This window comes from Manis javanica, unplaced genomic scaffold (assembly GCF_040802235.1).
Source record: "Manis javanica isolate MJ-LG unplaced genomic scaffold, MJ_LKY HiC_scaffold_24, whole genome shotgun sequence".
Classification (NCBI taxonomy): Eukaryota; Metazoa; Chordata; class Mammalia; order Pholidota; family Manidae; genus Manis; species Manis javanica.
In genome coordinates, this window is record NW_027332170.1 from 420,913 (window position 1) to 445,994 (window position 25,082).

The window sequence follows — 25,082 nt, forward strand, 5'->3', positions numbered from 1 at the left end:
TTTCCAGAGCCAAAATCCCAATTCCTACCACCACTTGGATGCAATTGGCCCTGTCCTGTGCCATTGATGAGAAACTGCACTGGAACCAATTCTTAGATTAGTATCAGACATGGGCTCCCCACACTTAAGGAAAGAGAGTGGGCATCTTTTACATGTTTAGTGATTTGCTGAAAGTAGCCATTCATATATGGATAAATATTATTACTTTTGAAACTGTTGGACAAAGTGATTATTGAAGTGAGTTCACATAATCCCATCAGCCCTTTGGTATCTACCATCTTGAAAACATAGGTTTTCTATTCAGTGGTGCTAATGGCATTTTAGTTTCTCTCTCTCTCTTCTATTGAGGTATAATTAATGTACCACATTATTTATTTTGGTTTCAGGTGTACAATATAGTGATTCATTATCTATATAAGTTGTGAAGTGATCACCACACTAAGTCTGCGTAACATCCATTACCATAGAGGGTTGCCGAATTTTTCTTCTTGTGGAGAGAGCTTTTAAGGTTTAGGCATTTCAGTTTACTTAGCACATCAGAACATACTTTTAAAAGACATGTTTAGGTCAAGTACTTACGGGTTGATTTTGCATTTTGTGTATATGTTAGAGGACATTCAGCGTGGTCCCATTTGGAGGAAAGACCATGGAAGAAGTCACACTCTTTGTACATCATGTATAATTGGAAGGGATTTGTGTCCTTTGGTTGCTAAGTAAATGAACTACTGAAGTCTGCACAATCAGTCTTTGTGTGCCTCCCATTTCAGCATTAACTTTCCTTACAATTCCTGACATTTACAACTGCACTTAGGTTCCCCTACCTAAGCTACATTCAAGGATATATACTCTAGAGTTCTTTAGGTTATTGTGTTGTCTGAGTATGTGTGATTGGGTAGAAAAGTTTTCAGGTAGTAATCTCCATCCATTCCTCTCTCCCTTTCCTATTGTCATAGTCATTGCCCAATTTAATTTCCCAGTGTGTCCCTCTTAGAATAACGTAGAAACGGTGAGTAGAAACAATGGCGTTCACTATTCCATTCTGCTAATTCATCACCCACCCGTTCATTTGGCCATCCATAACTTACCCCATGCCCACATGGTTCAGGAATGCAGTGGCTGGCAACAGCACAGGCTGGCACTCTGCCCTCCCATCTCAGGGCCCCAAGAAGTCTTGTATTGCAGATCGACAGAGTATTTGATAGTGTCTCTGGTGGCCCTCCCTCAGCTGAACTGATTTTGAAAAGGTGTTCTTTGCTTGGAGATGCTGAAGTTCAAATCAAGGCAGGGATCAGAGACCCTTCTGAGACAGACTGTGGACAAGGCACATGCAATCTAGGAGCCTTTTGCCCTCTCGATTGTCCCAGGTCTCTTTTCACAAAGTGCATGGAATCCTGTGTGCATATTCTGGCATCTCAAGAGTTACCTGCCTCTACTTTGTTTTCTAATAGTCTGGTGGGATCAAGACACTGTGACCTTGGTCTTTAAGGGTTCATTTAGTAGCACGTGGCATATATGGGCATGGTCCTGGAACTAAATGTCCCTGTAGTAGGAACTCTTTTCCTAACCCTATTGGGTAATCAGTGTTAGGTCTCAGGAAACATTTGTTCTCAGTGAATGAAGCACACTTAATGTCCTGGCTGTTGAACCAGGGGCCTGTCTATTGGGGTACAGTGCACAGAATAAAACTGCCCCCACACCTGTCTCTCCACTTGTTCCACCTTAGTCCCATGGGGAGATACACCCATGGGGGGTATGGTGCAAATGACCACCGAAGTAGCTCCCTACTGCCTGGAATAAACGTTGTGTTGAGACTCGGTTTCTCACTCTTGGTGGAGTCAGGACATGAGTTCATTTCTCAAAGCATCATCCAAACATGGAGAAAGCCCAGGCCCACGTGTGTGTCTCCATCTACAGCCTTTGCCTTTTAGCTGTCTCCAGAAGCAGGGGGAGCTCTCCCCACAACCTGTCTGCTTTAGGAAGTGGTTCACTCGTTACTAGTCCAACTGGCTGTCTCTGAACAGAATATAAGTATATCTCTGCAATTACATTTGTATGGCTGGCATTTTTGAGTGCAGGGTTTCTTTTTTGTTTGCTAAAATCTTAGATTTATTTTTCTTGGTAGACACTCATGTAGCAGCGATACTTGGTATTCTTCTGTGGAAGAAGACTAAGCAGCTGAAACTAGTCACCTGCTTTGCTTCTATCAGTCTTGAAGAAATGATGGAAATTATGCTTCTAAGACACTAGAACAGTGGGAAGTATCCTGATATTTGGTATTTTTGAATGCATAAGAAAATGTCTACAATTTTACAAAATTATAACGACCACACTTCTGCAGGTGAATGGCAGTATTTTGTATTTGAATAAGGCTCTTTGTTATCTTTGAAGTAATTTGTTTCTGTTGTCTCGTTATCAGTGAAGTTAGTAAGAACTATTATTAACCCATTGCCTTGTTTCATCCTTGTAGAGCATTTTACTGTGCCCAGGCAACTTCAAAAACAACTGCTTTGCTCCTGTATTCATATGTGTGTGTCTGTCTCTGTGTGTGTGTGTGTGTGTGTGTGTGTGCATTTAATTTGGAGGAAACGTATTGACCAATTAGTTGCAGAGATAATACAGAGGGATCCTGTGTATGTACAGATGGTCCTCACCCTGGGGTGATTTTGTCCCTTCGCAGGTCTCAAGGATGTTTGGAAATGCCTGGAGGCCTTTTGGTTTTCATAGTTGGATGTGCTACTGGCATCCAGTGTGGAGAATAGGGATGCTGCTGCTCTACATGCCAAAGAAGAATATATTGCCTCACACACACAAGAATTAACCAGCCTAAAGTGTAAATAGTGCTGCAGTTGAGAAACTCTGCTCTAGACGCTTGACCAGTTTCCCTAGTGTTATCATGTTAAATTACCGTGACACATATATCAAAAGTAAGAAATGCTTCAATATCATGATGCTATGGAATTTTTCAGATTTCCATTTGTTTAAACTAATATCCTTTGGTCCCGTGTATACTCCTCTTTAGTCTGATCCCATCTGTGACAGTTTCTCCATCTTTCTTTGTTTTTCATGACCTTCGTCTGCCTTTTTGTTTTTGAGCTTCGTACTTTTGAAGAGATTTGTAAGTATTTTTCACCTGGCTGTGATACCGACCCCATCCACATAGCACAGGCAGTGTATGTAAATGTGTGCTTTGGGGTTTCATCCTTGACTGCAGGTTTCTTGGCATTGAGAGGGTAGGGATGACTGGTAATCATAGTGGTTGTGAACTCAAGACAGTCCCGTATAACAAGGCATTTCCTAAGCAAAATGGCAACCACAGTGCCCTCCCTTACGCACATAGCTCTCATATCCTTTCTAGTAACTCATGTAGACTAAAATGCCTTGCTTCAAGTTTAGCAAAAGGCAGGTAGTCAACTTCAGATTAAAAGCTTGATTTTTTTATAGTTTCAGTCCAGGAGTTTTTGTATCTAACAGTAAGTGTCTCTACTGAAAATCTTTGCTTTAATGTTTTTAGCAACAATTTGAGTCTTTTGGGAAATCTTTATTTGTAACTGGATGAAACGTTTTTATTTTATTTGCTGAGGTATTGCAAAGAAGCATGAGTTGCAGCCCAGTGGAAACACTGAAAAAAGAACTAGAATGCATAGCGTATTTCCGTGGCAAGGGGGCCAGGAAAGAATTTGGGGCCTCAGCTGTGTTCAGGGAGGTGTGTGTATCCCTCCTGCTGCTTTTCTTTATAGCCCTTCCCCCAACCTGCCAGTGTGTACATTCATTTACTTGTATCTTCTGTCTCCGCCCCCCTTAGAAAGCAAGTTCCATGGGAGGAGGAACTTTGCTGTGTTTGTAGTGTATTCTCTGACTCTCTAAAGGGAAATACCATCAAATCCAGGCTTGCACAGTATTTAAAGAAGCTTGAGCTGGAAAGAACAACACAGGCAAAGTGGCCAAACGACCTCTTACCTGGTTTCTGGCCTCCTCTAGTAGTATGCTAGCAATACCTGGTTTCTGGCCTCCTCTAGTAGTATGCTAGCAATATGGCTTTGTACTGTCTAATTTGTGCATATGGGATGTGCTGCACATAATGCTCCCTCTTTTCGCTTTGACAGTGTGTGTTGAGATATGTCGTTCTGTAACACATGTAGCTGTAGTTCAGTAGTTTGCCACAGCAGGTCATTGTGTCCTTCAGGGGATACTTGGGAGCACCTACAGACATTCCGGATTGTCACTGCCGGAGTTGGTCCTAATGCATGTGGCCGAGAGAGGCCAGGTTCGATGCTCCATGTCCCCGGTGCACAGGGCATCCACCCCCCACATAGATTTCTCTGGCCCAGTAGCCCACAAGCCCATTAGCCTATTTCTTCCCTTTAATCTATGGACTAGTATTCCCTTGACACACGTACTGCATGTACTTCACGCAGTCCACTACTGGTGGGTGTTCAGGCTGCTCCAACTCGCTGCTCTGACGGAGTGCTGCCCGCAGCCTCACCGATATGTGTGTGTGTGTGTGTGTGTGTGTGTGTGTGTTGTTGTGTGTGTGTGCGTGCGTGGGCAGGGAGTTTCTGGAAGCCGCGCTTTGTCTCGTGTGTGTGTGTGTGTATGTGTGTGTGTGTGTGTGTGTGTGTGTGTGTGTGTGTGTGTGTGTGTGTGTGTGTGACCGGTGTGTGTGTGTGTGTGCGTGGGCAGGGAATTTCTGGAAGCCGCGCTTTGTTCCGTGTGTTCCGTGTGTGTGTGTGTGTGTGTGTGTGTGTGTGTGTGTCACCGCCGCACTGCCTGGGACTCCCGTTCTCTGTCTTTACAGCGTTTGATATTGTTTAACTTTTTAATGTTTTGCAGCCTGAAGAGGGTAAATACGCAGATCCTTTTTTTTTACATTTACATGAACTGGTTCGTTATCAATAACGCAAAACCATGAATAATTCACACCCAGAACATTCTTCTCAGTGGGGGTGATGTTTTTGTCAAGCACACAGCACTTCACGGTGCTCACCTTTGTATTTGATGTGCGTTAAATACCCCCCCTTACCCCATTTTCGGAGCACGAATCTGTTTCTGTCACTAGAGGGCACTGTCCCTCAGTTGTTCTCCACTGGGGTGATTTTTTTTTTTTTGACAGGTACTCCCCCCACCCGGCACCCCAGGAATATGTGGCAATGACTGGAGATAGATATTTTTTCACAGTGGGGTTATGCTACCGGCACCTAGAGCGGGCAGTCCAGGGATTCTGCTACACCGCTACAGTGCAAAGGATGGCAGCAAGCCAACCGCAGTTATCCGACCCCAGGCATTCCCAGGGGAACGCATCTACTTTATCCAGTCGGCTACTGGTGGACGTGTAGGCTGCTCCATGGGGAGAGACCGTGGCGTGGATGAGATCCCGCTCTGTGACTCCATCCAAAAAAGACACGGACAAACTGTGTAACAGAAAACTGCCTCCTGTTATTTCAGATAAGGTCAAGGCGGGTAAAGGGGAGTCGCCCTCCTGGGGTGGGGAGGGAGGGGAGGGTGGGCAGGGGGCAGGCTGTGGTCGTGGCGTCAGCTGCGGCTCCTCAGCGCCCGGAGCAGAGGCTTCCCAGAGGCCAGGGGCTGGACGCGCAGGCAGGGACCCCTACATCTCTCCGCGCGGGCCTGAAGGCTCCCGGCTCAGCCGCCGCCTCTTGGTGTGGTGGCCTTCGAGGCGGGGAGGTCCGCTGAGGCTCCTTTTCCTGCCCCGGCGCGGGGTGCGGGCCCTCAGCTCGGTGTCCTTGGCCTGGCGCGGGCACCTCTCGGCCGTTGGGTCGCTAGAGAGGCCGCCTCTGCCCCCAGGCTGGGGGACCCACAGGGCGCCGTGGCTCTGCGTGCGCCGGGGCGGCGGGCGGAGCAGCGCCAGCTCCCAACCAGAGTCCTGCGCTGGCCGGGAAGGGCTCGCCCCGCGGCGGTCTGGCGGGGCGGGCCCCGGGCGTCCTGCCGACCAAGGCCTCTGGGCATCGGGAGCCTCACCCGACCGGGCTCTGGTGCGGGTCCAGCCGGGCGGGACGGCGGGGAGCGGTCGCGAGCGGACGCAGAGCTGCGGCTGGGCTCGGCGGTGGGCGATGGTCGGACCCAGGCTCTGCCCAGGTAGTGTCCCATGGCGACGGTGCGGTGGGCGCCCTGTTCAGCTTCCCGACGTTCCACGGACGGAGGCCCGCAGGGCTCAGCTGACCGTTGGCTTCGCGGCGCAAGGACAGCACGTGGGCGCGCCTACGCCAGGTCAGCGCCCTCCGGACTCGCGACCATCCCGGGGTGCGCGCGCCCCCTGAACAAGCTTGGCACTGCTGGGCCCAGGGGGGTTGCCTCTGGCCAGAGGAGCCGAGGAGCCGTTGCCTTTTGTACCTGACATGTAAGGGGGAAAATGGAATCACTCCTACCAGGTCGCGAAAAGTACAGGAAATTGACGGGCAGGCACCCTTTCGCACCATTGTAAAATGAACATAGTGCTCTTCTAGGATGCTCTTTGAGGAAGGCTAATCAGTTCACTTTTACTAGTCTTTAAAGGGATGTGTTTTCTTTTTTTCTGGCATGGTTGCTCATGTCAATTTTTGCAGCTTTGTTCATAAGGAAATTGTGAAAGCCATTCAGCATTACTGTTTTATCTCCAAAAACATTGATTTAATGTGAACTCTAAAATCGAACCTTCATGTATTTCAAACATTCATATGTAGATCATCTCCAGTCTGAACTCTAATGCCATTTCTTTCTTGTCATTTCTACTGGTAATCCGTGTATACAGAGCAGAATGAGACCCAGTTCCACTTTGCAGTTGGAAATCAGGTAACTACAAATAGAGTTTTCAAAGGCTGCTGGTAAACTGTTGATAGCATATCAGTTTGGAGGTCTGTTACTGGGCTGGCCCTAATACTAGAGGCGGGAAGGGGCAGAAATAGTGGCCAACAGAGCAAGCAAGGATTGGATCAAGAGTGGGCAACAGATTTTTCTTCTGTGTCTGAGAGGTAAAACGCTTGAACTAAAACACAAAAGGCTTCTGTAGTTCAGAGAGAGGCCACGTGCTGGGGAAGTAGGCATGCAGTTAGCTAATGCTGATGGAGAATGAGATCCCTAATGGTCTCTCATGAGAAATTCTTTTTTAATTTGGTAAATTCTTAGTTAAGGAATAATCCCTATTTATATGATTTTGAAACAAAGGAAATTTCCTATTTTGTATTCTTGTTAATAAGACAGCTTCGTAATGGTAGACATGACTTGTCATTTCTAGGTAAGATGCGTCTTTATATGTACTAACACCAGATTGGATGTTCTAATGCAATCTGACACTATTTCCTTAAATGTACTTTTTCTTTCCATCATCTGCAGCATTCGCCATGTTCTACTTTGGAACGTAACCCAGAGGGTGTCCTTCTGGTTTGTGGTTACAGATCCTCCAAAAAACCACACCCTTCCTGCTGTTGAGATACAGTCAGCCATAAGCTAATCACCGCTAGATATGTCTTGTGCTAGTAAATCAACTTAACTAATTAAACTATTTTCATAGATTTTGAAAAATGCACTCTGCTTCACAATGACTCATTTATTAATATGTCAAAAATTTCACTTTGTCAGTTTGTATTAGAGGTCAGTGTAGATCTGTGCTTTTCCTCCTGGGGCAGTGTTCCCTCCAAGGAGACATTTGGCAGTATCACAATTGGCAGGGGATGGAGGCCACCAACATTGAGTAGGCAGAAAGTAGGGGTGCTGCTCACCAACCTACTATACACAGGACTACCCTCACAGCAAAGAATTATTTGACCCCAAATGTCAATCATGTTGTGCTTGAGAAGCCCTGGTTTTGATGATTTCTAAGAACATTCAGTGGTGTCATCTTTTGCTAAGAGCACTTTGTGTGGCCCTATTGTGTGATGGTTCATCACACGGGTCTTGGAGCCCGAATGCTTAGGATTTTAATTCTGGTTCAGTTTCTTGCTAACTATTTGAATACAGACAAGTTACTTCCCCTCATTTTGTTTTCCTCTTATCACCTATAAGATGGTAATCATGATGGTACCCCTCTCTCAGAGTTGTTGAGAGATTAAATGAGTTAAAAAGTATAAGGCGTTTTGAGGGACACGTCAAAACTTTGACATTTATTTACAAGCCAAGAAAAATATTCACATTTCTTGGGTCTCTAGGGACTTACCTTCTTTAGTCAATTTACAGTCTTTCCTTTTTTTATTATTTTAGTAACATTAATCTACAATTCCATGAAGGACATTATGTTTACTAGACTCCCCCCTTCACCAAGCCCCCCCACGTCCCCGTTCACAGTCACTGTCCATCAAAATAGTAAGATGCTATAAAATCACTACTTGTCACCAAGTTCACAGTCACTGTCCTTCAACATAGTAAGATGCTGTAAAATCACTACTTGTCTTCTCTGTGTTGCACAGCCTTCCCTGTGCCCTGCCAACGCTATACATGCTAATCATAATGCCCCCTTTCTTTTCTTCCTGCCCATATCCCTCCCTTCCCACCCATCCTCCCCAGTCCCTTTCCCTTTGTTAACTATAGTCCATTCTTGGGTTCTGTGCTTCTGCTGCTGTTTTGTTCCTTCAGTTTTCTTTTGTTCTTATACTCCACGTATGAGTGAAATAATTTGGTACTTGTCTTTCTCTGCCTGGCTTACTTCACTGAGCACAATACCATCTAGCTCCATCCATGTTGTTGGGAATGGTAGGATTTGTTTTTTTCTTATGGATGAGTAATATTCCATTGTGTATATGTACGACATCTTCTTTATCCATTCATCTACTGATGGACATTTAGGTTGCTTCCATATCTTGGCTATTGTAGATAGTGCAGCGATAAACATAGGGGTGCATCTGTCTTTTTCAAACTGGAGTGCTGCATTCTTAGGGTAAATTCCTGTAAGTGGAATTCCTGTGTCAAATGGTACTTCTATTTTGAGCATTTTGAGGAACTTCCATACTGCTTTCCACAATGGTTGAACTAAATTACATTCCCACCATCAGTGTAGGAGGGTTCCTGTTTCTCCACATCATCGCCAACATTTGTTGTTGTTTGTCTTATAGATGGTGGTGATCCTTACTGGTGTGAGGTGATGCCTCATTGTGGTTTTAATTTGCATTTCTCTGATGATTAGCGATGTGAAGCATCTCTTCATGTGTCTGCTGGACATCTCAATTTCTTCTTTGGAGAACTGTCTGTTCAGATCCTGTGCCCATTTATAATTGGATTATATACTTTTGTTTGTTGAGGTGCATGGGCTCCTTTTTATTTTGGGTGTCAATCCTTTATAAGATATGTCTAGTCCATTAATGGTCTCTTGTATCTCATCCATTCTGTTTTAAAGTCCTTCCAGAGCTTGTTTTATTTCTATATTCTCCCTCCTTAGTTCTTGCATATTTCTCTGCAAGTCCATCAGCATGGTTATGACTTTTGTTTAGAATTCTTTTTCAGCGAGACTGGTTAAATCAATCACCCCAGGTTCCTTCTCAGTGAAAGATGTAGCAGATATCGAAGCTGTCTGGGTTAGTCTTGTCTGGACAAATATTTTTGCCTTTTCATGTTGATAGGTGCAATGGTGAGTTTTTAACTTTCTGTCAGCTGGGAGGGCCAAGGCTTTTCACTAGCTTCTGCCTTTTTTTTACTGGGACAACTGCGACCTGTAGTGGCTTGTGTTGGGCAATTGCGTGTAGACTGGGTCTCTGTATCTTGCCCAGCTAGTATGGGGGAAGCTCCCTTGCTGTGGGCATGGTCAGCCTGAGGCTGCTGTTCTGCTAACGCAGGGCCCCGGAGGGGTCATTGATGGGGGTCTGTTTGGCTGTTTACCTCCGTGAGGGTTCTCACAGCTGTTGCCCAGGGGGTTAGTGTGCCCGGTATTCCCTGGAATTTCCAGCTGCTGGACTTTGATCCAGTTAGCTTCCATCCAGCTGTGGCATCCCTGTCCCTTTAATACTTTAAAAAAGCACTCCCTTTTTTTGTCACAGGGGTGCCAGCTTCGGGACCTGCTCAAAGGTCTTGCTCTCCTGTTTCCCTAGTTTCTGGCACCCCACCCATGCACTGTGTTTGGGCTCTGGTATGGAAAGCTATTTTCAAAAATGCAACAAATTGGGCTGAGGGTTTAGCAGTCCTGGGCTCCCTCTCCCTCCCTGCTCTGACTCCTCTCCTCCCGCCAGGAGCTGGGGTGAGGGGCACTCGGGTTCCACTGGGCCGGCGCTTGTATCTTACACCTTTCACCAGGCACTGGATTCTCTCAGGTGTGGATGTAGTCTGGCTGTTGTCCTGTATCTTCTGGTCTCTCTTTTAGGATTAGTTGTATTTGTTGTATTTTCAAAAATGTATATGTTTTTGGGAGGAAATTCCCACTGTCCTACTCATGCCACCATCTTGGCTTCCTACAGTCTTTACTTTTAAAACATATGTTTTAAAGGAAAAGGTCAATATCATGACTCATACAAATTAAAAATAATGCTATTGAGGCTTTTATTATTAATTAATGGGGGAACTTACAAAATGATAAAATCAGTTCAAAGGAGACTTCAAGGCACCACGCATGTACAGTGATTGAGGAATGTTGATGTTCATTTACAAAGAGATGCCCCACCCAGGCTTTTGCACTGGGAAGTACTCTACCATGTTCCACCAGACACAGTTTCCTTCGTCTTCTATGCACAAGAATCATTTACATTTCATCCATTTTCTGCGATTTGTAGATTTGCAATATAACTCAAAGATAATAAGAGGTGGAATTTTTCCAGAAAAGTGCACTCCCCAGATCCTCTAATAGTTTTTAACCCATTTCAAGTTTTACATAGTTTTAACTGCCAGTTCCACTCCTCTTCTCTGTTCATCACGACAACTTTTCAAAAGTGAAATGTATTCTTTACAGAAGTGGAAGGAGGCAATGTGTGTTTATTTCAATTAGTGGGCACGTTATGTGTGTCAGAACTCCACATCCCACACATGATTGATGTTGGTGGCAAAGGTATACTGGAGGAAGGAGGCAGGAAAAAACTATTTCCTGAGAAAGAATGACTGAAACCACAGAACTCTCCTCACAAAGGACTCCTTCCAAGTTACTGAAATGCATATTGTTCTCTTTACCAAGGGAAATATCTAGTGAGGGAACTCATTTGCTCTCTGTAAAATATTAACGTTCAAGATAATGAGTATATAATCAAATGCCAAAGGTTTTTGTGTGAGCAGTCATCTCTTTACTTAGCTGATGCAAAGACATTGAGCATCTGTACCAGCGGGTAGTGATTTAGCCTGATGAACAAGAAGGTTTGAGTGGAATTGTTCCAGCACTCTGCCCCTAAGGATGCTGTTAAGACCCACTACTTGGGAAGTAAGAATCAGGAAGATTGTATTTCCCCGTGACAAGGGTTTTATGCAAGCCCTGTGATCTGGGAGGACTACAAGGAAAATGAAGGCACTGTGGTTAAACCAGCCTTCAGTTACTGTGAGGAGGGAGAGGCAGTGCTCTGGGTGAAGGTCCAGGATGTAGATGAATATGTTCACAACAAAGTGTCTGTTTTGGAGGTCCCAGGAGGAGAAGCTATTTGCGGGGTGAGGATGGCCAGTAGGGTGAGGATTTATCAGGGAATGGACAGGGCTCAGCAGGATAGTAAGAAAATAAAGGAAACAATACCAGGGGAAGGATAGAGCAAGAAGAGTGATGGTCCCTAGAAAGCAGGTTATAGGAATTTCAAGGCTGAATCATCTATGTGGTTGGGCAAAAATACTACTTCTACCTAGTACTTGTATAACACTTCTGGTTCACAAGGCATGTTCTTATGCATCTGAGGCATTTAATATCAACACCAGTCATTTTTGAGTAGTTACTATCATCCCTGATTTATAAATGAGGAAATCAAGGCTCAGGGTGATTTAACTGATTTTCTGAGGTCACCATGCTAGAAAAATAAAAACTGAGTACCTGAACTCAGGCTTACTGTTACTACATCGAGTGTTTTTTCCCCCCTTTTCTATCGAAATGTCCACACCAGTGGAATTACGGGAGAGACTGACTGACCAGTTTGAAGATGTCTATTTTAGCTCTGTCATGAGGGCCTGGCCTTATTCAAGGCCAGTTTGGTTGGAAGACATGCATGGTGACTGACACTTACTGGAGATTTCAGTGGTGGGTTTAGTCTGTACTGAGCCACAATTTATAGTCATCCTGAGAGGTGATAAAACAGGAAAGCATTAAGCAACCGGGTAGGCAGACAGAGAACACAGAGCAACTTCTCCTTCCACTCTGGGTTGTACCTCAGTACTGGTTTATTGTTTTTCAGAAGGGTTTGTGTTCCCAGATTATCAATATTAGGTATGAGAAAAGAAAATATTCCATAGTTTGATTAAAAGTATGTTGAAATCATCCCCTGCTGTAGATGATCTGGCTGTGACTGTCCTTCGCATTCATGAATAATCATGCCTCAGCAGAGATTTTTATTTGCTCAAGGAAGTAGTTCTTGATAGCTTGATGCTGGTCTGCAGAGATTCTCAAGCCATTACTGTCAGGTTTATGACCTGGGCTATCCAACCCAGTAGTCACCAGCTACATGTGGTTAGCAAGCACTTGAAATGTAGCTCGTCCAAGATTAGATATGCTCTAAGTGTAAAGTACACAGTGAGTTTCAAAAAATTACTACAAAATAAACTGTGAACCAGCTCAATATTGATAACATGTTAAAATTATATATTCTCAGATATGTTGGCCAGAAATATTTTTTAAATCAATTTCAACTCTTTCTTTGTCCTTTTTTAAAAAAATGCAGCTCCTAGAAATGTTTAAGTCCCATATGAGGCTCATATAATACTTCTGTTTTCCAGCGCTGCTCTGGAGGTAGATGAAGTCAGCCAGTCCAGTGGGAATTCAGTAAAGGCCGTATAATATCTGCAAGAAATCACCTCACCTAGTTTGTAAATTCTGGTTAGAAATTCACTTATTTGGTTTAAGTCAAATAAGTCTCTGCCACCAACCCCTCCCCAGTTGCCATCATCACCCAAAACGCAGGTTTTCCCCAGGAGAAGTCATACATTTACCTTTATATTTTTTCTAGACTTTCAGAATCCTAAAACACCATTTCCTTTAATCATATGGAACTACTTGCAGTTTACTGAACAATTAATAATACCATGTCTCTGTTCCTGTGCTCACTACACACTTTGGTCTGAAGAACTCCTACTTGCCCCTTAAAACACAGCTGAAAAGTTTCCTTTCATTCAGCAGCCCTGACTTCATGCTATGATGTCCTTCCTCCTCGGCTGCGCTCCCACTGTGCCCATATTTGCATTACTCACACCGAACTTTTTGCACCGCACTGCGGCTGTGGAGGGGCTGATCTGCCATCCTTCCAGACTGTAAGCTCCTTGGTATTTTCAATTCACTTTTATCTCCAGCACCTAACACAGTATCTTACTTGGTAAGTTTTCAGCAAATATTTCTTGAATTAATGGAAAAAAGAAAAAAAAAGAGAGATCACATTGATGAATTTGCAGCTGCTCCTGGCTTCATGTTTTCGTTCCTGTTTTTCTTGTCTTCTCATGTTTATCACTCACTTTTTACACACTTTTCGGGCCATCGGTATTTATGCAAGCCAATGTACACAGAGTTCTGTCATTTTAATGTAGGTGCTACTGCTCAGGAAATAAAACCTGGTGGGCAGAGACTGAAGCTCAGGACTTCTGGTTACTTCTGGGACATCAGTGCCAATGGGGGGCAGTAATGCATAGACAAGCATCTCTCTGGCAGCCAGCACTGCAGCTTATGCAAAGAATACCACAGCACAATTGCCCTTCCCAAACTGTCTAGTCAGCCTAAAGCCTCTTGCTATGGGTACGCTCTGTTTATAGAGATAGGGGGAATTATGGAGAGAGAGGTCTGTACCTTCTGTTTCTATTTTATTTCTGTCTTGTTTTGTTTTTAATCACTGTATTTTAGAATGAATAGCAAGTGGATCAACAGTGTCTTCTTTTTGAATTACCAGACTCTGTAATTTTCAAAAACCCCTTCCACTCTTGCACCACCCACAGACCCATCTGTGCCCATCCAGCTGAATTATTGTATTTGGTGTCATATTCTGCATCGTCATTGTTGCAGTCACGCTACTGGTTTTATCAGGAATCTGACAACGTAGAAGGTAAGATATTGAAAGGGAGTAATTTAAAGAGCATCATCTTATTTGTTCATGATTCAGAAAAATGAGAGAATTTTGCGTGAAATTTGAAGATAATACCCTAAATCTGAAACTTTGAAAAAACTGATTTTTCAAAATATCACTTATGTTCTTGTTTTTAGAGAATTTTTAGAGTCCAACGTCCTTTAGCTAGCTCCTTTATTTTCTTTCTCTCTATTCTACACCATGTGAATGTTTCATATCCAGAGTTGATTTCAACATCTTTGTTAGGACCTCATAAGCTGCAGAGTTAAGCAGACTTGCCGGGCAGGCAGAGTGAATCTTCCGCAGTCATCTACCTCCAAATGCTGGCAGTCCCACACTCCTTCCATGCCTCCTTCCTTGGCCTGCCTCTTGGCCCCGTGTCTGCAGCCACCATCCTGTGCCACATGCTTTTACTGTCTTATACTCCCCGCGCTTTGATGGATGCTCGTCTCTCTAGTGTCTATGATATTACATAGAAGTGTGTTCCTCAAAGTGTACTTCAGATCCACTCCCTGTACCAGAATCACCTGAAACACTTGTTTACAATGTAGGTTCCTTTGCCCTACCACAGACCCTCTAAACTAGAATCTCTGAAGTGGATGCATTTTAATGACTATCCAGTTTATTCTACTTCACTAAGTGTGAGAGCTTCCAGTGTAACTGCTTCTATATAGATAGATTCCCACTTTTCCAGTTCATCTGCCCAGATTCTGAGGCCCTTGTACACTTGCCATCTGAGTTACCAATGTTACTTCAAGAGTGAATTACAGAGCAGGTGGGGAGTCACTAAGGTGGGGGCAGGAGAGGAGACAGGATTTCTCAGCGTGATGAAAGGAGGACAGAATTTGGTCTACCGGTATCTCTGATCCAGAGAGAAGTGGACCGAGTCAGCTCTTCCCTAGGTGCTTCATTGCATCGTAAACTTTCACTTCTGACAGTGAAGAAGAGGAATTCTGGTGAGTGAGAAACCGGGGCACCTGCACTGGTTTTCCAAAGGGTTGGTGCTCACACGGGACATGGGGGTTGTGTTTGGTAAAGTTGTGTTCAACTAAATGTTTCTCCTGAGGTTTACTGCTTTCCATATGTTTTATCCTAGTTACTAGCAGAAGGTAATCATTTAAAATATGGAGACTTTGTAATTTTTGTCACAGATGATAAGTGAAATGCTATGGGTACATGTTATTTATTTGCTTATAAAAATTAAACACTAAGGTTAAGATCAAGTTCAAGCCATACTTGCTTGATTTTCTTCATCTTGGCATGACATGTAATGTAAAGAGTGTTTATGCCAGTTGATAATTTGTTTTCTTTTTTGAATATTAATAAATATTCTGTAATATTTGACTACCTGCATTTAAGATTTTTAAGGGTTTTTTTTAGATTTCCATTTCTGTGTCTTCATTAATTTTTCTCATGAGTGTCTTACAGTTTTCAGAGTGCAGGTCTTTCACCTCCTTAGGCTTTTAAGTTTTGTGTCACCCCAAAAGTGCTCTGATTCTGTGGCTTCTAATGATGGCAGCCTTTATAAATACACTTCACCTCCTTGGTTCCCAGTTTTCTCACGAGTATGATACAGCTAGAGTAGGAGTTAGGAGAGGGGACTCTCGAGATAGACTGCTTAGACGCAAAGTCTTTTTCTCCTGGATTCTGCTCTTGTATAGAACCCATCAACTGTGTGCACATCAGGAAGCACAGGTCATGAGTCAGGAAGCCAAGCTCAGGGAAATATGCTTTGTGGTGCTAGAGTCAAGTTGGTTAAGTCTTTGCTGTCTGGGCATAGATAACTTTGCTGGAGTGACAACTAAGTTTATGGGAAATAATGAATGTGGTGGGATAAAAAGAGTTAATTCAGTAGAGTACTCAGAGTGGAGCCCGGTCCACAGTGAGCATTCAGTAAGTGTTAGCTGTTACTGTCACTTTATTGTCCTGCCACTTTCTGGCCTTTGAGCAAGTGTGCGCTGGGATCAGCTATCTTTCTTCTGCTGATCAGATTCTACAGTAATATAATAATAACTGGTTGTGTGGCATCATCATCTGTTGCCTGGGGGAAATGAGGCTACTGTCACAATCTCGCTTTCACAAATTCATCTCACGTTCACACTAGGAAGACAGATGGACAAATCTCTTGTGTAAACCTAAAGAGCATCAATAATTAGCACATATAGTCAGGACAGTTACGACAACCTTCTGAAGATAAATTGATTTGTTGTGTTTTAACTTTGATACAGCCTGTGTTGGGTTTCTCTTGGGCAAAATATTCAAAGGGGAGGAGAGGGTGCAGTTTGAACTGGGGGGAGCCTGATCGTTGTGGTGAAGACCTTTCTGATCATGGAAGAGAGAGGTGTTGCCTCTAAAGGCCTTAGTCTTGAGGAAGACAAAGATTTGTTCAACATTCTGATCCATACGTTAGATAATAATGCACATAGTGTTGTGTGATATGAAACCTTAAGCTTCGAAGCCCAGGAGGGACCCCAGGGTCATCTAAGTAAGCATTCTGCTTCTATGGAGATGAGTGCCAATGTCATCTAAGACATATCCATAGTTAAACCTACTTTTGAGGAGGTTTCTTAAGTAAAGCTTTAGCAGTTCTGCTAGCTGTGTCAAGGATTGCATTGATTACTCAGAGGCATTAGGTTCAAGCATGAAGTCATTGGAGCCCAAACTAGGTGAACTCAAAGACCATCTATATCCCCTTTAGCTCAATGACCTTGGTTGAGTTGTCTAATTTCCACGGTTCTGTTTCTCCATCTGTAATAGAGAGATAATATCTCACAGGGCTTCCATGAAGATTGCATGAGATAAATGTGAATAAAGTACCTGGAATATAATATGCACTAAAGAAACTGTAATTATTATTGTTATCCAAGATCATCTTAAGTCATTTCTATGATTAAGGGATCCTGTGAAAGGGTCTCTTTTCCATCCAGATGTTGCTATTATACTGTAGAAAATTTTCCAGTTCAGTGTCTCATTGCTTGGGATTGTATTAGTTAACAAGCACCCATTTAGAAGGCAAATTATCTTACTAGGTCTACTGTTTACTATAATAGTGGTGAACTGGTTAACCAGCTTTCTAAAAAATAAAAAATTTATATACCCCAATTGTAGCATGTGCCAATTTCCTCTGAAGTATGAAATTTCTGAGTGCTTAACATTCACTTAAAGCTTGTGCCGGCCAGCTTCAGTGCACCTTTATAACTGCCCCCTCCTTGTGTAATAATTTGAGAAGGCTGCTTCTCTATCACCATCTAGTTGAGAATAGCAGTTTGGGGAAATGAGAGATTTGCTGAAGGGAAAAAGTTGGGAAAGTGCTATTTTTTGAATTTTTGAGCAACAGTTAGGGTGCTGAGTGGATAGGAAGGCTACCATGATGAGCTGTGTATAGTTCGCAGCGATGCCTGTGTCAGGTCTGTGTCCAGCCCCAGCCTGGAAGTGGATGTTCTAGCTCTTCGGTCAGCTTGATGATGCCGGTGATGGTGCACGATAGCGGCCGTGATGGTCATGACAATGGTGTTTTTGACTTGATGTGTGTTTTAGTAGAATGAATACTCTTGGTTTTGGGGTCTAGTCTCAGGCCCTGGCATTTATTAGCTGAGTGATCTTGAGCAGGTCGTGTGTGGCAAATGAAGATCATATTTTCTTATATAGTTATGATGATGAGAAGACAAAGGAGAGAATATACACAAGTGCTTTCTACACTGAAAAGTGCTTTATCAATACCATCTACTAGCACTACCATCAGAAAGCAGTTACAAAGTGCTAATTCTTTGTAATGTGGCACTTTGTGCTATAAAAGGAGTCATAGACAGCAGCATTTCAGACCTGCATGTATGTAGAATTGACTTATGAATCTTGCATATAAATAGACTTTTAATATTAGAGTCTTAGGAAGGGACTTTAACAATGATCTAAATCCATCTTCCCAGAAGCCAAGGCTCAGAGAGGTAAAAATATCTTATTCTTTTATTGACCATCCGTTCTGTGGTAGGAGCTGTGGTGTGTATCATGGAAGACACATACACGGATAACATGATTGGTCCTTGCCTATAAGGAGATTGTGATCTTGTAGTAATCAAAGACAGGTCAGGGACTCAGGACATAGAACCCTGGTTATATTCTATTCCTAAAAGGTCAGTAGTAAATGGAAATGCACTAAATTTCTACAGATCTTGCTTTTCATACAAGGGGATGGGGCTCAGCCAATATTTTCATATACTGAAACTTTGCATTCTTATATAATCTTAATTAAATGAATTGTCCCAAAAATAGCAGGGTAAATGAAATCAGAAATGTTACACCAAATAACTGCTTTTCTTTGCTGTTCTTTAGTATACATGCCCAATAGAAATCAAACACGTGTTTTGAATGAAGCCTGGAATGATTAAATAGAATTCCATGTCCACTTCTTTCATCAATCTTGTTCCATTCTGAAAAACAAGTTGCTCTATATAATTTATATCTCAGTTCCTTCATTTGAAAAGCAGGGATAATAATATAATATACATAATACTGCAATGGCAATTAAATGAGATGATCTATACAAAGCACTTTGTCTGATTTCTGCCATGTAATACATACTAATTATTATTATTGTTGCTACATAGGAGATACAGAGTGATGTGCCTGTAAACTCATGGTTAGAAGGTAGTGGTCCCAGTGTTTAAAACCAGATAGGCTTGATGCCAAAGCCCACCTTTCTCAGTGTGCTGCCACTGTCCCTGAGATCATTCCAGCAACGCTGACGTTTTCCCCAGGAGTCCGTACTGAGGAGGAGGACAGAGCCAATCCCCAATAATTGATTCTGTCCTGTTTTAAAATCACATTTGCCTGTCCTTTGTTGCTTTTTGGTTTATTCTTGGGCCTTGGCTCTTCAGCCCTATCTAGTTTGAAGGGAGAGAACAATGCTCTTTCTGCTTTCAGCCGCCACTACCTTTTCTTGCACAGACCCTTGTCCCCAACAGCCTCTCGCTGTGAGGGCCACCTGCTACCCCTTTTCTTCCTTCTGCCATTCTTTTCTCTGGATTGATGAGAGATATCCACCCTCAACACTCCAGTCACTTTTTAAAAATCCTTTACCTGAAGCAAATCACCTAACGTTGCAGAAACAGCGGAAGTCATTAATACTCATTTTTATTTTTCAGGGAAAATAATGTCTATTTGTAACAGAATATCAAATCAGAATGATTCAGAAAAATAGTTAGGTTTTATTATTCTTAGAGACAACCATGTGCAGGCAGTGACTCAGTTGATCACAGTTGATTACACACTGAGAAATGTGCCAAAGTGCTGTACTACTGTCAGATAATCTGTGATCTGCATATTGTGTCCATCGGCCAGCGAGCTCCTGACGCTGCAGTTTGGGAAGCCCGGCAATGCCAAGACTGTGAACGACTGGATGCAAGGTCACAAAAGAACAATATGCCCCTGATTTGCCACTGACACCATTCGGTTTGCTAAGTTTCCACAGCCGTCTTGTTCAGAATCCTGTTGGTTGAGGAATCGTCCTAGAGAAGAGAGACTTGTCCTCAGCCATGTGCACCTTCCCGTTTAGTTCTTCCACCTTCCCTTGTGCTGCCCAACGGGTTGCTTTTAATTTGTGGTGGACGTGGGTCAGGCAGAATCCCCTGGAGTGATCTGTATGTGGCCAGCACTCTGCAGCTTTTCTTCTAACTAACTCTGTAAAAACGTTTTTTTTTAAACTGCAGACACTGGCACATACACACTGCCACCATTGCTCAGAAGACCACTGTTTCAGTGCCTCCTTCAGAATGCTTCATTCACTGAGATTTTTCTAATATGGGTTTCATACTCATATACACAAATTTCAGGGTAAGATTTGACTGTTTATAAAATCTGCTTACTGTTACGGAGAATTCTTATCCACTTCAAGCCCAGTGAGGCATGACTGGGGGTAAATTGCATGAACTAGACATTTTTTTAATGATAATTTATAAATACACATTTGTTACTAGGGCTTTATCCCCACTGAACCATCACTCCCCTTTTATAATCCATATAATAGGGGAGGAAGGATGAGGAGAATTCGGAGTTTTCCCCTTTTTTTGAACCGTTTCTTTTCACTTTAGGACAAGAACTGTCTCTTCTAAACTATTGTAGGCACTCAAAACAATTATTGAATGAATGTTGGCTACTAAGAATGGAAGTGATGTGACTGATGGTTACAGACTATCAACTGCTTTTGCTTTCTGGAGGACATGGAAAGGAACACTAGCGCTGTCCCCAGGAGGAGGGGCAAAAATACTCTAATCCTCACCCCGTGAGACTCCAGTGCCCACCCAACCTGTGCTGCTGGCTGCTGGCCAGTGCTTGGAATGGCCAGTGCAGTGTCTTCACCCTGAGGCTGGAAAAACACAGAAGCCTGTCTTTCCTTAGGTCTCTGGGACTATCATCCCCAACTTCCAACCCAGCATTGGGCCTGTAGTGATACACTGTGACATTTGAGACTGGCATATGCAATGGCAAAATACTTTCAAATGATGACAGTGGGGTCTCCAGTATTGGAATGCTACTTGGCCTTTCTTTAGGAACTCTAACCATTAGAAATTATTTAATCACCTGTCAGTGAAGCCTGGCAAAATCTATACTAACCTGTGATTCCTAAAGTAGGAAAACGACTACTCCCTTCCATCCACTTGAAAAAATAACATTATAGGAGATAAGTATCGTGTCTGCGTATGTATGTATATATATATGTATATGTGTGTGTGTGTATATGTGTGTGTGTCTCTGTATGTATGTGTATATATATATGTGTGTGTGTATATATATATATATATGTACATATCTTTCCTTCCTTTCCTTCCTTTTCTTGTGGTGGGTCTCATTCAATGTCTACCTTGGGCTACTGTCTGAGGAACTTTGCCTACAGCATCAGTCCATCCACCCAATTGTTTGTCCACTCACCTAACTACCATCTGTCCACTAGTCCATTAAGTTATCATCCAGCCAGGCAGCCGCTGATGTGCATTCATTGATCTGCCCATCCATACGTTCATCTTTCTGTCTAACCAGCTAGTCAGTCACCCATGTGCCTGTCCATCCAACTATGCACATGAGTTGAGTGTCGTCTTCTCTGTGCTGAGTCCTGATCAACTATTTTACGAAATGTCTTTAAATTTGGATTTTTCTCATTAGTTGCTCCTAAGAGATTCAGGTAAAAATGTGACAGGGCAGGAACACAGCATTTTATAAATGAATGAATTAAATACACACACACACACACACACACACACACACACACACACACACACACACACACACACAGACACAATATCAGTGTATCACATCCAGAGGCACTTGACAGTTTTTTTAATTGTTGGTGATGTTCACCAAATTCTCCCTTGACAAAGTACAAATGTATTTTTAAAATTAGTACATTGCTTTGCTTGTGGGGGGGCTACACTGAGCTCATGGAACTATGCTGTTCCCTCTCAGTGGTTGAGTATCCATTGATGACCCTCATCAAAATCAATTATTACTGGAGTGGTGATTTTCTGTTTCTGTTCCTCCTTCCATATTGGTTGTCATTTTTTGCAAACAAGAGCTCTCTCCTTTCCCTGCCTTCTCCACTGTATTCTTTAAGGCACATTCAGATGGACTCTTACGTTGGACTAGTAGGAAGCTACCTCGGGCATCACTGGGCTTCTTCCCTACCTCCTTACCTGCCAGAGACCCAGCCAGGTTCTCAGGAACATCCACAGCACTGGGAGTCAATCCTGTTCACCACTCCAATGCCCACCATTCAGCCACATGATCTGTTCAGGCCTGCCTCGTTGCAGTTTCTGCAGATTCCTGGCACAAGAGAATCTTGGGCAAGTCTGGGAGCCTCAGTGCCCACCATCCTGCTTCCGCGGTGCCCCAATGTCTAACTTGTGATAAGCCTCAGGGAAACTCTTCCTCCAGTTGCCTAGGCGTACCCACCTCTCTTTTCTCCCTCTCCCTCCGTGACGTCAGGAATAATTGGCTCAGTGCTTGGTCTTTCACAAGGCAGGCAGAACCTTTGAATTCAAGGTTACAGATTTCCTCACCCCAAGGAAATATTAAGGGTCTGTTACCACTTGGGTAGCAGTATCTACAAAGGGCCTGAGAATGAGAAACACAAAAATTTATCCTGTCATAGAGAGTTTTTGGAATGACCTGGAATTGTAGCTGTGAGTTGTAATTAGTAAGATGTTTTCTGAGTCCCAAAAACCTGACTTATAAATGAACACAATTACTTTGTAATGAGTAGAGCCAAGCGGTGATATCTGCAATTTACAATTGTCATTTCTTTCTGCAAAGTGATGAGACTTTGCTTCTCGATATCTTATTTCAGTCTGATTCTCAAGTTTTTAAAAAATTGGCAGACTACTAGTTGTCAAACCCTATGAGGGAAATTTCTTACCGTTTTAAAGTTCTAGAGCTAAACTTTTTAATTTTCTAATTTACCATATATTTTCCTTATATTCCTTCATACAGTTTGTGTGTGAATGTGTGTTAACAAATATATTCGTATCAATATGCATGTATATTCATTCATATACATATTCATGTGTATTTATTTTACTATTACAAAAAAGATCACTTGTTCTGATAAATATGTACATATCATCCATGCAGATTTCTTGTCTTGAGAGCATCTTTTCACCTCATCAGCTCTTTATGATCTTTGACATGTATTTGAAAACACACATCATCATCAATTACTTCACCATTCGAAGATTCCCCTCCCCTTGTCTGCTCTCTGTGTTTGTACCCAAGATCATGCTTTCTCCACTAGATCCCAATCATTCTTTCTGTGTGCATTTAGGAAGAACAAAGGACCAACTGAAGTGAATAAGTGTTGAAACACGATCACAATTGGAAATGGCATGCCCTGCGATTCCCTGGACATGAAGGGAGGCCACAGGAATGACACCTTCATGACAGAGCATGAGCGGCTCACCCCTCTCTGAAGGGCTGCTGTTCTCCTTCCCCAAGACACTCAGCACTTGTTCTTTGCAACTGCTGAGGATCACACGTTATCAAGGGCAGATTATACATTTAGTTTCATCATTCTTTATTAAGAAATTTTTGTGGGTATGACAATGATAGGCAATCCTTTACACCCGTGAATACCCTTGGAACTGTACGCCACTCTCTAAAATATTTCTCTGACAACACATTGTGTAAATTTAATCACGTGGTGTTTATAGTTATTGATTTAAAAAATGCATTAGTATTTAGGCATTTCCAGAGATAAGGCCAGGCTACTACATATATATGTTTCACACTTGGAAGACCTAAGGAAAAACATTTTTCTAGTGGAAAATACCTCTAATATGGTGTAGAAATTTCTGAAAATGAACCCTTTTCAATATCATTTATATCACTGTGTACATGACTAAGTAAGCAAGAATGAAAAGTAATCATTATAAATGGAATGAATGAAAATGGGCATGTTGATGCACAAGGTGGAATATCCTGTTGTTACCAACAGTTATTGTATCTTATACATCCGTCTCTTCTAGGGCAGCTCTGCTTTTTGACTATTTCTGCAATCTGCAAAAGTGGAGCCTCTGCTAACCTAATAAAGTGCTAATCATCTCTTTTTGATTATGTGACTGATTGTGGTTTTCACGCTGTGGAATATAGTAAACCTAATTTTTCCTAGTTATGTTTATTCTGCTCTATAACACTAGAAATAATTGAAATTTTTTGTGTGTATCCTTGCTTCAAGATACCTAGTAGTGTTCAGACTGGATTTTATTTCCAGACTGACCACGTGTTATTCTAAATTCTAACATTAATTATGATACATTTATTAATAAAAAGAAAGTTTGCTGCCCCATCTCCCAGGGCTGTCACTCAGTGTTGATGTTATAGCAGCAGTCTCTATCTCATTTCCCTGCCGCCAGCATTTTCCCTGGACACAGACTCTAAGATGGGTAGTGGCATGCAGAAGGCTTACTGTGGGGTGGGGGGGCTCTCAGGAGATACAGCTCTAAGCAGTGAGGAAGGCAACTGAGCTAGACAGACACTCAGGTGTCTGCCATCATCTGATGTTCCTGTCTTTGTGTAATCCCCTCTCCACTGAGTGAGGACGGGACCTGTGACTTCTTCTAATTAACAGAATATGCAAAGGGGAGAAATGTCACACCTGTAATTACTTTATGGTATGTCTGAGTCTCTCTTGCAAGCAGACTTCTAGAGATTCTCTGTGCTGGCTTGATTAAATAAGTGGCCATGCTGGGAAAGCCCACAGGAAAGAAACCATGAAGAGCCTCTAGGAATTGCTGGTGGGTTCTCATCACCGAAGACAGCCTCCCACCAATGGTGAGCAAGAAATTGGGTTCCTCAGTCGTAAAACCACAAGGAAATGAATTTTGTGGACAATTGGAGTGAGCTTGGGATCAGATTTTTCCCCAGTCAAGTCTCCAGATGAAAATGGAGTCTGGCCAACACTTTGCAGCCTGAGAAGAGGACCTAGTGAAGCTGTGGTCAGACTCCTGGCCCATGGACATTGTGAGACATGATAAGTGTGTGTGTGTTTTAAGCCATGAAGTATGTGATAATATGCAGCAACAGGAAACTAAGAGTGCAGACAGAGGGAGAAGTAAGCAGCAACATGGATGACCAGAGGACCCTGCTGCTTCTAAAGAGAGCTTAGGAGGTGGGCCTGTTCCTGACTGAGGTAAAGTAGCTGGGCCTTTGTACCCCCACGTTATTAGTCGGGCATGGCCATGGATGCTCTCTGCAGCAGGCTTTGCTCTCAGGAAAGGCAGTGCCCTGTGGCTGGGGGCAATGCCCACTGAAGGACTCAGCTGTGAGCCTTCAAAAGCCAGTATTCCCAGCAGCTGGGGTTGGATACATGGGCCCTGAAGAGGGAGCCTGGTGGACCCCAGAATGTCCCCCACAACCTCTCTAGCTCATTGGCTGCAACACAGTCTGAATAAACATCCAAAATGCAAA

At 43.0% G+C, this 25,082-nt stretch overlaps 1 protein-coding gene across 1 annotated transcript; it reads left to right on the forward strand.

Annotated features, from left to right (window-relative positions):
• The first annotated feature begins 618 nt into the window (after positions 1 to 618).
• Positions 619 to 19,829, forward strand: LOC140847596 (uncharacterized). Its single transcript, XM_073228283.1, has 4 exons — positions 619 to 2,924; positions 5,111 to 6,222; positions 6,743 to 6,783; positions 7,324 to 19,829. Exons 2-4 carry the CDS (start codon positions 5,364 to 5,366, stop codon positions 7,417 to 7,419), a joined length of 996 nt encoding a protein of 331 aa, XP_073084384.1. The 5' UTR covers positions 619 to 2,924; positions 5,111 to 5,363; the 3' UTR covers positions 7,420 to 19,829.
• The last annotated feature ends 5,253 nt before the right edge of the window (positions 19,830 to 25,082 follow it).